Source organism: Chanodichthys erythropterus, chromosome 19 (assembly GCF_024489055.1).
Source record: "Chanodichthys erythropterus isolate Z2021 chromosome 19, ASM2448905v1, whole genome shotgun sequence".
Classification (NCBI taxonomy): domain Eukaryota; kingdom Metazoa; phylum Chordata; class Actinopteri; order Cypriniformes; family Xenocyprididae; genus Chanodichthys; species Chanodichthys erythropterus.
The window spans coordinates 9,086,670-9,101,773 of NC_090239.1; the positions used below are offsets into that span (position 1 = coordinate 9,086,670).

At 37.2% G+C, this 15,104-nt stretch overlaps 1 protein-coding gene across 14 annotated transcripts in view; it reads left to right on the forward strand.

Annotated features, from left to right (window-relative positions):
• Positions 1–15,104, forward strand: part of camk2g1 (calcium/calmodulin-dependent protein kinase (CaM kinase) II gamma 1) — an 87,191-nt gene that overhangs the window by 46,069 nt on the left and 26,018 nt on the right. For all 14 annotated transcript variants that reach the window (XM_067368695.1, XM_067368700.1, XM_067368704.1 and 11 more), the window contains exons 4-9: positions 191–245; positions 3,815–3,880; positions 7,651–7,723; positions 10,320–10,422; positions 12,435–12,518; positions 13,860–13,954. In XM_067368695.1, the coding sequence (XP_067224796.1) occupies positions 191–245; positions 3,815–3,880; positions 7,651–7,723; positions 10,320–10,422; positions 12,435–12,518; positions 13,860–13,954 (476 nt within the window). The remainder of the gene's footprint in view (positions 1–190; positions 246–3,814; positions 3,881–7,650; positions 7,724–10,319; positions 10,423–12,434; positions 12,519–13,859; positions 13,955–15,104) is intronic.

The window sequence follows — 15,104 nt, forward strand, 5'->3', positions numbered from 1 at the left end:
TGCTTCATAATTGTAAGCGTCGCTATAATAGCGTGTAATTGGACTTATGCTGTATGTTCTCATCAGATGTTATGAACGCTGTGTGATGGAGCAAATAGTGCTCATTAAAAACATTTGCTTTCATAATGCATTATTTCTGTGTTTGACATTGTTCATTGCTGATTCTCTTGTTGTGTCTTTTCAACCCTAGTTCGGCTCCATGACAGTATCTCAGAAGAAGGTTTCCATTACCTGGTCTTTGACCTGTGAGTATGAGTAAAACTCACTCAAATGCACGCACTCGGTCACGCACTCACTCACACACACACTCACACACTCATCCATTCAATCACTCACTCACACACTCACACACTTAATCACTCAATCACTCACGCACTTAGTCACGCGTTCACTCACACACTCATCCATTCAATCACACACTCACTCACACACTCATACACTTAATCACTCACGCGCTTAGTCACGCGCTCACTCACACACTCATCTATTCAATCACTCACTCACTCACACACTTAATCACTCAATCACTCACGCACTTAGTCAAGCGCTCACTCGCATACTCGCGTGCTCAGTCATATGCTCACTCACGCGCTCACTCACTCACACACTCACTCACTCACTCACTCCCTCACTCACACACTCTCACTCACTCATACACTTAATCACTCAATCATTCACGCACTTAGTCAGGCACTCATTCACACACTCACGCACTCAGTCACACGGTCACTCACACACTCATCCATTCAATCACACACTCACTCACACACACTCATACACTTAATCACTCACATGCTTAGTCACGCGCTCACTCACACACTCATCTATTCAATCACTCACTCACACACTCACACACTTAATCACTCAATCACTCACGCACTTAGTCAAGCACTCACTCGCATACTCGCGTGCTCAGTCATATGCTCACTCACTCACACACTCACTCACTCACACCCTCACTCACACACTCTCACTCACTCATACACTTAATCACTCAATCACTCACGCACTTAGTCAGGCACTCATTCACACACTCACGCACTCAGTCACACGGTCACTCACACACTCATCCATTCAATCACACACTCACTCACACACACTCATACACTTAATCACTCACATGCTTAGTCACGCGCTCACTCACACACTCATCTATTCAATCACTCACTCACACACTCACACACTTAATCACTCAATCACTCACGCACTTAGTCCCGCGCTCACTCACACACTCACTCACTCATGCACACACTCACTCACACACACACACACACTCATCCATTCAGTCACTCACTCACTCACTCACACACTTAATCACTCAATCACTCACGCACTTAGTCATGTGCTCACTTACACACTCATCTATTCACTCACTCACTCACTCACTCACTCACTCACACACTCATACACTTAATCACTCAATCACTCACGCGCTCACTCACACACTCATCCATTCAATTACTCACTCACTCGCTCATACACTCACACACTCATACATTCAATCACTCTCGGACTCATGTACTTACGCACTTACTCAATCACGCACTCTCACACTCTCACACTCACTCACATACATACATACATACATACCTACATACATACATACCTACATACATACATACATACATACATACATACATACATACATACATACATACATACATACATACATACATACATACTGCCAAAGCATCGCATAAAGCAAAACAAACATACAAACAAGAACATATATAAAATGCATTCTATATATATATATATATATATATATATATATATATATATATATATATATATATATATATATATATATATATATATATATATATATATATATATATATATAATTAATAGTATTGTAATATGGATGTGTTCGCTCAGTACCTCTTAGTTTGTGGCAATTATAAATATGGTGTGCTACTAAAGAGGAAGAAGGTCCTTCACTCACTCACTCACTCACTCACTCACTCACTCTGTCTATCAATCACTCACTCACTCGCGCACTTACTCACACACACATTCTCTGGCTGCGTTCCAGTTTTTTTTTCTATACCCTTCCCTCGTTAACTTCCCTCAGTCTTGTTGACTCGGATGTACGTCAGTGCTTACGATGCATGAGTGCCCACTACTGGCGGAACCTTTGCAATGGGCTGAATTGGAACATCCTAAGCCCTTGATCACTTGGAATCTGCTATGGAGTTGATTTATTATTTACATTTTTTTCCCTTACTAAACTGTTTAATGCTGCATTCTATATGTATATAGGTGTGTTTGCATTGTTTTAGATATTTAAAAAAAAAAAAAAATTCATCATAGAGTTGTTTATTGCGGGTTAAATTAAATGCGATATGCGGTGATGTCACAATCGTGTTGCATTGTGGGATATGGAGCTGCCTGAAGTGTACATATGAAGTAGACTCGTTCCCTTGGTCAAAATTGAGGGAGCGAGGGTCTATCCATATAAACTTCACAAAGTGGAACACACTTCAAAATGGCAGCAGGGATTCCCCTGGAGGAGAAGTGCTTAGGGAAGTTTGCAAGTGCGTTTCTAAATGTGGAGTGGAACGCAGCCACTCACTCTCACATTCACTAACTCACGCTCTCACTCACTCAATCACTCATGCACACCTCACTCACACACTCACTCACACATTCACACACTCACTCACGCACTTACTCAGCAGTACAAGTTGTACTGTAACTCGAGACATGATAATAATATAGGCTCTGATCCAAAGAGCTACCTATGTAGGTAACTGCCTACTAAGACAGCATTTTGAAATGAATCCTATTTTATTTTAATTTAGTTAAAAATATGAACAAATACTGTATTAGTAAATAACTAATACAAAAAATAACAGCTAGTTTGTGTCTTCAGGTAAGTTTCAGGTAAGTTTAAGTCTCAATGGCTGTGAGAGACTTCCTGCTTTTTGAACAAGGATGGACAAGTTATCAAACCCAAGACATTTTGTTCCAATGAATCATGTCTGAAGCCCCATTCCTGCAGGCAGATAAATGCAATTGAAATATGTTCGACAAGAACACCTCGTATGCATCTCTCCGTGTGTCAGAAATATATCCTTCAATTTGATAGGATCTGCCAGCAGAATTGATGGGTAGACATTTCTAGGTGGCCCTATAAATACGATTTAGTGCTGTCAAGATTGTTGTTTCTGTGATTGTGTCCTGGTTTTAACCAGTGTCCAGCACACTTTGATTTTTCCAGGCATCATTTTGGAACTCTTTACTAATGTTCCTGTTACATGTCTCGTGCACACCTCGACTCAACTCACAATTTACAATAGTAACCATTGCTAGTTGGCAATATAAGCAAAACTTGTTTCATAATATTCTCAATACATATAAAATACAGTTCAAAAGTATGGAGTCGGTATGACTTTTGAAAAAAAAAATTTCAACATTTTGCTTTTATGCTCACCAAGGAAGCATTTATTTGATTAAAAGTACAGAAAAAAAAATCAAACTAATCTCAGATTTACCAGTTTTGTATACAGTATACAGTTTCTACAGTAATTATTACTACAATAAAACTCTAGAAACTATATTTACCATGGTTAAAATGCTAATTGCGGCCCTGCATCCAGTAATATACCTCTATAAAAAATTTTAAAAAGTATAATCGGGCCATGCGAGTTTTACTGCAGCTTCACGTACATTTGCGATCATGTTTACGCAAGTATAAAATGTCGGCTCTGCCTCCTGCTGCTGACCAAATTAGCCCAAAACCAGCACACTCTCCACTCTCTCTCATCCCTTGTTTCACTGTTTTTTTGTTTTTTTCTCTCTATTTCCGCAGTGTGACTGGGGGGGAGTTGTTTGAGGACATCGTCGCCAGAGAGTATTACAGTGAAGCTGACGCAAGGTGGGCTCTCCAATTTACTGTTGCTGTGGTTACTGTGCTGCAGCCTGCTGTGAGCAGGTCACACTTACACGCACACACACACTTACATCTGATTCAAAAGCACAGAAAGAGGACGATCCCTTTTGTGCAGAAAAACTAAGAGCCTTTAATGATGGTGGAGTTGCAGAACTGGCAATCAACAGGTGCCACACAAAAACGCATCCATTTGCCCTCATTTGGCCCCTCCTTTTGAGTGCATAATTTCTGCACCACTAACAACAGCAGCACTGAACTGCAAAAATGAAGATTCTGTCTAAACCGGTTTCCCAGAGAGGGGGATCTAGTGGCACAAAAATTACACACTTTTGAACAGTGTCTTCATGAACCAGGAGTGAGTGTATAAGTCTCTAAGGGACTCTGATTCCAAGTTAAAGCCCCAGGCATCCAACGCAAACACCCTCCAGCAGTAAGCTGTGTTTTAATGCGCTCATACGGGACTTTGTGGTAAATATGGTTTACAAGAGTTGCATGATGCCAGTTTAGCTTCTAAGGTTTGATATTATGCAATGTTCAGACTGCAGGTAAATGTGGCCCAGATCCTACAGTGTGAACAGCACAAACCACATGGACTCTGATCTTTTCGATTCTGATTTGGGCCACTTCCATAAGTGGTCCTAAATCCGATACATGCATTTTGCAATGCAACCTCAATCTGAACAGTCAAATCGGAATTCGTGCGACTTTTAAATTTTCTGGCTTACGTGGCAGATGACACAATAAATAATCCCATAATCACGTGTTTACTTCTATATGACAGCGTGCTGCATGATGTCTGTTTATCGATCTTTTGCAGATGCGGGTCAGTTCAAGACCATGATCTGTTCACACTGGATCTGATATGGGCCACATTTAAAACAACAATGTGAACAGCTATACAAAAAAAAACATGGATCAGGATTGAGTGCTAAGGCTCGGAGTGTGAACATAGTTTTAGATAGATAAGTAAAGACAGATAAAAAGAGGGTGAATGGGAAAATTGGTGAGAAAAGGGACATTTTATACAGAGATCAGATGTCTTGTGTGTATGTGTGTGTGTGTGTGTGTGTGTGTGTGTGAGAAAGCGAGAGAGAGAGAGATACAGAGAGAGAGATACAGAGAGACAGGTCTTTTGTGTCCAGTGGGATTTGTGCTGTCCTGAAAATGGAATGCTGGGCTTAAAATAACCAAATTTGGGCAAATAGCTTCTGTGGGCTTTTGTAACATTAATATACTCAACAGTCTTTTTCAATCTGCTTTCTTATCTTGTGTACTCCAGTTTTCTTATTCCCTTGTTCCTTGTGGCATGTCCTAACTAAGCTAAAGTGACAAGTGATCAAATCTATGTCTTCCATGTTTCTTGTCACTGGAAAGTTGTCACTTAGTTAGGACATGGTAAAAGTCTGCACTTCTGAATATAATATAATAAATATTACATTACATTACATTACATTACATTACATTACATTACATTACATTACATTACATTATATTATATTATATTATATTATATTATATTATATTATATTATATTATATTATATTATATTATATTATATTATATTATATTATATTATATTATATTATATTATATTATATTAAAGCAACAAGCCCCAAGAAGCCATGGTTTACAGTGAATTTAGAACAGCTAAGCGGCGTTGTTAGGCTTGATGCAGAGCAGAGCTTATTGCTTCACAGGGCTTATTGCTTGCTTTTATAAAACTGTTATTCCACATACCTGGCAAGGTTTCATAAAATACACACAGACACAAAAATGTAATGCTATTTATGAAAATTATTATTCTTCCGCCAAGCAACGCACAGACACGGTGGAGCAGTAATACTGATGTAATCCGGTCACAAGTGTAAAGTAATATACAACAGCTTTGAACGCGGCTCAACCAATCATAATCAAGGACCAGAACTATCTATATTTTATTTTATTTTATTTTATTTTATTTTATTTTATTATTTTATTATTTTATTTTATTTTATATTTTATATTTTATATTTTATTTTATTTTATTTTATTTTATTTTATTTTATTTTATTTTATTTTATTTTATTTTATTTTATTTTATTTTATTTTATTTTATTTTATTTTATTTTATTTTATTTTATTTTATTTTATTTTATTTTATTTTATTTTATTTTATTTTATTTTATTTTTACACAGTGATTAATCGGCTGAGAAATTTCCCACAAAAAAATAATTTATGGTCATTATTGTGTTAAATGAGAAAATAATCAAATAGACAAAAGGTAGCTTTAGAAAAAAAATATTTTATTTGATTCAACATAAAATTTATTACACATAACCTTTTAGGCTACAACAGCTATGAGGCCATGAGGGTGAGTAAATGATGACAGAATTTTCATTTTTGGGTGAACAATACCTTTAATGTTTTTTTATTTATTAATATTGAATATTAAATAATTTCTTTAATGAAATAATACTCTAAATAAGAAACAAAAACTTTAGATGGCGGAAAATGTCTAAATGAGTGAGTCATTCATTCATTTGATTCATTCTAACGGCTGATTCATTCAGAAATTAAGTAATTGGCTCTCTTTTTTGAATGGGCCATTGAATCATTGGTTCACCTGTTTTGTTCAAATCGCCAGTTCATTCAGAAACACCACTGCCCCTATATCTTGAATTTTATGGGCATATAACTGCCTTCTATAGACTATATCACACAGTGATATATGCCGTGCATCATGTTCATATGAAATGACCCCAGACCTATGTAGGTGTGGGGCAGTGTGGGTGCATTTGTGTTAATAATTCCATAACTAATTAATTAAATTAACATGTTAAATTGAGAGCCCTAATTATATTACATTACATTACATTACATTACATTAAAGCTATCCATCTGTTTTGCTAAAACCTACAAGTTACCTTTGAAGAGAAGTCTATTGTACACTGTCATGACCGTACCATCATCTATGCCATTTCCTCTGAACAAATTCAATAAGGATCTAAAGAAAGTCATGCATAATTTCACATTAATACTAAGTATTTATAGCAGCATGACACCAAAGCAACACACACACGCTCATTCTGGTTCATCTGTCCTGGTTAGGCCTCTATAACATTGTTATAGGATTACAGCTTTAAGAGGGATGAGATAATACGTGTACATGTGTGTGTGTACCTGTCTGAGAGTGAGGTGCTTTTCCAAGAGTAACGCCCACCACAGCTATCCCACAATCCACTGCTCATCTTATGTGCCTCAGTCACATTATACTTGACCCATGACTTGGCTCATTCTACTAAAGTAGTAGTAGTACGTGCGTATGTAACATCAATCATACATTCATGGTGTTTAATTTAAATGCTTAATTGAATTGTCCAGCAGAGGCTGTTTATTAACTTTACTGTAATCACTTTCAAAGGTTTATTTTAATTAAGAGATTGAAATTATGGACTTTAATTAATTCATTACAAAATGTAATGATCCGAAGCAACAGACTTTCTGTAGTACCTTTTTTTTTTTTTTTTTTATGTTTTTGTAACCAGCTCATAAGACTTTTTCAGTTTTCAAAAAAAAAAAATTGAAAAATTGGAAAATTATACCTATTAAGAGAGAAAAAAATGAAGGGAAAAGACTGTGTGTATATATACTGACTTTTGTAATACAGTAAAAAAAAAAAAAAAAGGTTAAAATCTATATTTAGCCTTATCTCACCCCCTCGCTAATCCTTATGATCTTTCTCTGCCACTGATTGATTTATTATTCTGTTTTTCAGCCAGTGCATCAATCAGATCCTGGAGAGTGTCAATCATATTCACCAGCATGACATCGTTCACAGAGACCTTAAGGTGAGTGAGAGCCAGTCGCCACGACAACCCCACACACGGCAACCGGTCTGTCTCTGAGGGTTTCCATGTCGATGCCCTGCCCAACACAAACACACAGATATACACACACACAACAGTATTCCTGCTCTTGTTTATTATTCCCCTCATTTTAAGTGAACTACTTATCTGTAGTTGGGGTGTTTTCCCTACTGTTCAAATGCTCAAATATGTACTACTAAGACTTTTTGTACAGAGGATTATCTTTGTTTAAAGTAATACTCTTTTTTAGCAGCGCTAAATAAACAATTCATTATATTACCATATGAATCAAGCGCACTCATAAACATCACGCTTTGTGTCTCCACTGCAGTGCGTGCGAATGTATGACATGAGCGCGTGTATATGTTGTCTTGACAGTGCCAGTGTCTTTGATAATGCAAACAGACACACACAGTTTTATCATGTCCTCCTATTGTGCATTAGTCACATACACTGCCCTCCCCCATGTGTATGTGAGCCCAATGATGAGCAGCAGAGATGTGCCCAGGCTGGTTGCCATAGTGAAGAAAGTGATACGACAACTGTTGCTGGTATTGCCTGAGAGACGGAGGGATGTGGGAGGGGTCACCACGAGTCTCACCATCCCTCATTTGTAGTCTGCTCGTTTAATGAGGGAGAGTGAGAGATTCACACCTATGGGCATAAATTTCCCTGCATCCTCATAACAGATGCATTTAAATTCTGTGCTTGAATGTAGAACTAGAGGGTGAACTCTGCGCATTGAGAAGATATATGTGCGGCACCTAATGAATCAAGCCTATTGAGTTGTGTATTTGAGAACCTGGAGAGGAAATCGACTTTTCCAGCCTATATTTTAGTGTGAAAGTCTTCCATTCTGCCAAATATATCTTTCTGGGCCTTTTCACTAAGTTGTGTACTTGAAGCTCCTGGATATTAATGCACGTTTGTGTTTGATATCAAATTTGGAGCACTGACAAAACTGCAGGAAATCCACCCTAATATTTGCTCAGCGCGTAAATGTGGTTGTAAAGCAAACTCTATAAGCCATGTATAAACTCGGTTACCTGTATGGACAGATCTTTGACCCCTGAAATCTGTCTTATCCTGCTGAGCTGGTTTGGCTGGTATAGTGAAACCACCTGTTCATCTGCACATCTGCTGGTGATGTGCTTCACGTTAGTGGCTGTTCACACTGACAGTAAGTGGCTGTATTGATGGTCTTGTTAGATTGGTAGTGTATATTTTTTAGGGCATCCAGCAGTAAGAAAACCCACATTTCGGGTCAAGATATTAAAAAAAAAATAAAAAATACTTTGTGTATTCAGCAAGGATGTTTTTAATTTGATCAAAAGTGACAGTAAAGACATTTATAATTATATTTCGAATACATTTAGCAATTTCTATTCATCAACAAATCCTGAAAAAGATGTATCATGGTTTCCCCAAAATAACTATTTTCGACATTAATAATAATGTTTTTTGAGCACCAAATCAGCATATCAGTATAATTTCTGAAGGATCATGTGACACTGAAGACTGGAGTGATAGAAAATAGTGATTTTAAGTAAGCAATAAGGTACGAGAGCCGTGAATAAGTCACGGCTGAAGGGCGTTGTTATGCATGACGTGAAGCCATGACTTATTCATGACACAGCACTAGCTTCTAATACCTTATTGCTTTTAGAAAACGGTTACCACACAATACAAATATTAAAGCCAAAAATATGTATCAATGCAACTTTCATGAAGTAAACTTTCACTAAAGCCTTTTGTTGTGAACACGGAACAAGACGCAACTGACAAATGCTTTGACTAGCGCTGTCAGTCATGGAAAACCCCTTAACTGGTAAAAGGACAGGATGATACATTGGACATTTAAACATTTTTTTTATTATGAACATAGGACTAACCTGAAGCAAAATGCTAAATCTGAATGAAGGTAATAAACTCGCTCACTCGATCTCTTTCTCACAATACTCTTCTGCATAATACAGTAAGCTTCAATGAACAATATCCATTGAGTACAAACAGTTTACGTCGCTAAGAGTGGTTGCTAAGGTAGTTGTGTAGTGATACACAGAACCGTTGGGTGAAGCGGTCAAAGCCGTGTTTTGTCGTCAATAAAACAGCGATTGACTAGTGTCTATATTATGACTATTTTTGGTGATTATGTCTTTAATTTTAATGAATACAAATCATTATGTAGCTTTTTTTTTACAGTAATACAGTAAAAATAACTTGAAGTTATGAGAATCATTATTTAGAATATTAAGAATTAAAGTAAATTGGTATGCTGCTCATTTACATATGTTTAATTTTCTCAGCTTTATAGTTTGTCTGGATGCACCTAGATTGTATGGAAAATGCCCAAATTCTGATTGTAATAAGTGACGTCTGGTTGCTTTGATGCTGCAAATCTCTGTCAGTGTGAACATCTCATTAGATTCAACGTTCAACACCAGTAAACTCTCCCAGCTTTAGGCCACACGCTGTGCACCGTCAATCCCAAAGAATCTTTTTAACCTGCCTTTGGAGTCGATTTGAAATGTTTGTGAGTGTTTAGTGTGTTAAAAGCTTAATCTGCTTTCCTCCTCAGCCCGAGAACTTGCTGTTGGCCAGTAAGATGAAAGGAGCGGCAGTGAAACTGGCTGATTTTGGGCTGGCCATCGAGGTGCAGGGAGATCAGCAGGCCTGGTTTGGTAAATAACTCTATGACTTCAGCTCTAATTCTGCTTCTCACACAAACTTTTACTTGTGAGGATCTCACGAGTTGTTGCTAATTACACCTATCCAAATGATTTCCTTAGATTCAGTATAGTGATAGTAATGTTTGCCTTAGCATTCACCTAATTAAGATTGTTGCATTCTTGTTTTGCCCATTTATTAATACTTTTTATACCTTCTACAGCAGTGGTCACCTTTTTAAGCCCAAGATCCTTGACCTCGACCTTTTTGAAAGACCTTTTTCTTGACAGAAAAAGACAGCCTAGATTGTATTTAGTATTTTTTTCGTGCTCAATGTAGATTCTGATTTATTTTCTTATTTTTACAAGCAAATTGGCCAATTCTGATACTGGGTGCAGATATTTATTATTAATATTATTATGAAAAAATAAAAAAACAGCCATTTCAAATTAGAGGGAATCGCTGATTTTTAATCACAATGCAAGCAAAGATGCTACGAGGGTTGCATGAGCAGTTGTTTTTTATTTGAATTAAATTTAATTTCAAGATTTAAAGCAAAAACACAACGGTCTGACTTTATCTTTGTGAAATTATAAATGCTACAGACACAAAAAAAAGCATGAAACAAAAACAGCAAGCTGAATGAGACGCAGATTCACTCTCTGACAGCAGGTGGTGCTTATGGAGCAACAGTGATACAGCGTTTCCTTGGTTACCACTGTAAACAAAGCTGAATGCGCTAATAATTAGCTACTTTATTCGGAGGTAAGAGGAAAATAAAATGCCATTTCCATCGAAATCTTCCTGAAGACTGATCTCCTTTTAGAGATGAATTCATATTCCCTCACCCCCAATTCAATATTTATATTTTCTTCCTATTTCGAGCATCGTGAACAGTGAGCTGCTCTGCGTGCTAAGTTACAGAATTTTCTCCTCTTCGTGTCCGTCTTCAGCGTCTCTGTTAACGGCCGTTTACAGACTCAGTCATAATGTGGGCTGTTTACCTTTATCTGTCTGTCCCAGTAGCTCCAGAAAATAACAAAAAAATAAATACAAAAATACAGTACAAAGACTGGAGAAATTTAATGCATTTCTGTTATTTTCGCGAGCTACTGGAACAGTGTTAAAGATCGACCAGTCGATTGCGATTGACGGGTTGGCGACCACTGTTCTGCAGTATACAGGTATACTTCTTGTTTACTACTAGTCTATTAAATTTGACAGGATTTACTATGTTTGTGAGGACTTTTCAGACATTTTACCCACACAACTGTGCTGATTCCCTCGTAAACTTCTTTCAGATTATCTTAAAAGGATGTTCCGACATTTCCCGCTCCATTACCTCCAGTCTGAAATGGATTGGAATGGCCACAAAGGCTCATTTTCTGGCCGTGCTAAATGCCAATCTTTGCCCATTTCATGTTTCCCTTTCACACATCATTTCTGTTGGTGTGTGAAAGATCCTTTAGCTCTGAAAATGTCCCTCAACAGCTGCCTTTCCTGGATAAAATCATCATTCAGGCTTCTCTCAGGCCTTGTGGCCCCCTACTGGCAGCTAGTTAATTCTGCTTCCATTCTGCTTTATGCCAATCAAGTATCAGTACAGCTTTCTTTAGTTTTAAATAGGTAATCATCTTGTTTTGACTGATGTATACCTAAGCTTTGTGACGAGCAAAGCTCTGTGGGTGGTATAATTGTTATATACAAGCTATATGATTGGACAGCGCAGAATTATTTTACCACAGTGGGCAGCTGTTTAAAACCCATCTATTTCCAGCCCTCTTCAGCCTTGCCAGTGCTGGAGGGAGGTAGCAATCTCAGCACATCATCATTTTGGATCTGAATGGTTCTGGCGAATGGAAAAACTATCCACACGCACACACACATGCTTGGAATTATTAGCATTTCAGTAAATATTAATTGGCTGAACTACATCGCCTACAGGAGTCTGCAGTTTGCATCCACTTTATGTTATACTCAGAGTGAAGAATGGTCACTTTCCAACTTCTTTGCTGTTTTGTCTTAGGTTTTGCTGGCACACCTGGCTACCTGTCTCCAGAGGTGTTGAGGAAGGATCCCTACGGCAAACCTGTGGACATCTGGGCCTGTGGTGAGTCTTCAACAGGGTCCTTAATCATTAGACCTCATGCATATTCAGTTTGCTTGAACTGCTTCCTATATTAACAGGTTGCAGTATTCACACTGCATGAATGCTGCAGAGCACTGCAAGTAGAGTTTCAGTGCCGAACCTATTTTTGATGTGTGTCGCATACTGAACTCAGCAGAAAATATAGTGCAGGTGCACTGTAGACCTGTCTGTCAACACAATCTTTTGCAATATATGATTTGCTACACTTTATTTTACAGTGTCATTGTTACATATGTTACACTGGATACTATTGTAATAACTGTAAATTATGCACAATTACCAAACCAAACCCTAATCCTAACCTTATTGTAAGTACATGTAGTTACTTAATATCATTCAGTACTTAAATGTATAATTACAGTGTAACAAAAAGGGGGTTCATGTTGCAGGTTACACATGCAGTAACAAGGCACACAAACTACACTTTCTTTTTACGTAAATTATTAAGTACTAGTCAACAGTGTTTAGTTCCATGTAAAACCATGTTACTATTTGGATGTAAATATGGTATTCCTTTGTCTAATAAATTGTATTCCATTTACAATCCAGTTGTAATAGTTAACTTGCAGTGCATTAAAATTGTGTAATGCACAACTAGCTGTGGATTATCCCGCTTATACCATGGTTACTTGCAAACACTGACTAGTTAAATGTTTGAACCACAAAATTTTACTGGAAGGGTTAAAATGAAAGTTAATTTATATCTACGACTCATTTGATATAGCATTCTGCGGTAAGATTACATTTATTTGATTGAATTATTGAGAGAGAGAGAGAGAGAGAGAGAGAGAGAGAGATGAATGACCTGCATGACCTGTGCAGTGTCTCTATAAACAATGAAGCTGTGAGTTTAATTACTTTAAAATCAGCAACATTACCACTTCTTTGCTGAGTAATATAATGTAGCAATTCAGTAGCGAAGCTAATTTATTAATAAAAGTCCTGGGGCAATGTTGACGACAAGTTTCTGTGCTCCTGAATGTATCTGTGTGTGTGTATCACAATCTCTGATCTCTGTGTGTGCGCGCGCGCATGTGCTTCAATGAAAGCAGCTCATTGATATAGATCGTGATTAAACTGACTGGAGCTACCTGTGCATTACATGGTTTGAACTCACACTTTCCAGACAATCAGAATGGAGTATTCTGACAGACCATGGTATAAACGTACTGTAATGCAATCAGTGGAACAGCTTCATAACCATGCTGAAAATACCTCAGAATGTCTGTCATCCAATCAATCAAATATTTAACAGTATAAGGTTATTGTTTCTTTCTCTCTTGTTTTCCATTTCTTTTACAGGTGTAATCTTGTACATTCTACTAGTGGGCTACCCTCCATTTTGGGATGAAGATCAACACAAGTTATACCAACAGATCAAGGCTGGAGCTTATGATGTAAGTACATTTGTCCACCAGTGCAGCCACACTCTCACTGTCCCTGTCTGTAGCAGTTCCACTCGAAAACCCCCTTCATCTGATTGGTCTTTGAATGCACCATCAAGTCTTTAAATGGGGGCATTCACTAGGAGTGAATGTGGAAGTTTTTGCCTTCCATATTTCTTTTGGCCACATTTCTGTCAAACTTGCATCAATTTTTGAAGCCATGTTTTACTTTTAAATCATATTTTGGGATGTTTCTAATTAGTCCAATCTATGTGAATTTATTAAGTCATAAATCAGTCTAGTGAGGCTTGTTTAATTTTAGACTGCACATCACAAGGCCTCTACATCCTTTCAGAAAATCCCTGGAATTTCCCAGCAGGATACCGTTAACATTTCCTGTGAACGTTTGTGAAATCACTTGGAATAAAATTCAAGAGGGAGAGCTGTGCAAGAAATGTTTAAACCTATGGCAATAATGGGCCAAGAGGTGGAAATAAAATCATTTATTAAAGCTTAGAGACACAAATAAAATAAAATGTAATCAACAAATGATCTAACAACTAATCAATGAGCTGGAATTTTATTTTATGTAAAAAAAAGTTTTTTTTATAAAATAACCTTTTATTTTATAAAATTCAGCCTTTAATTAATTATTCTTTTTTTTCTAATTATCCTATTAAAAATAAAAGAAATATAAAATAATACAATTAAATTGCAGCTCATTGCTTAATTGCTCCACAATTATTTGATTACAACAGATGTCGCAAGGTCTCTGCGACACTTACTGTGGTCCAACGGCCTGTTTAATTTCTGATTGGGTGCGATTTAGAACTACTGGTGCTGTTATTGATTATGTCAGGCCCTCCCTGACGCATTGCAGAGAGATGGGCTTTGCTTAGAAACAACTGCCTTGTCCTAGAGTGTATGTGCTTGTTTGTTTGCGTATATGTGTGGTGCGTTTTTAAATTGTTCATCAATTGCATCACTGTGTCACACCCTCAGATGTATGTCGCAGGACATGAAGCGAGTGACTGCCCCAGAGAGATTATTCATTCTGTTAAAATGGGTGTTTAAAATAAAAAAGGGAGGAGATTATTATAACTGTGGCCTTTTGTGAAAATGATGGTTAGATGGTTTTAGTGGTCACAGTGTCAGGTCTGGT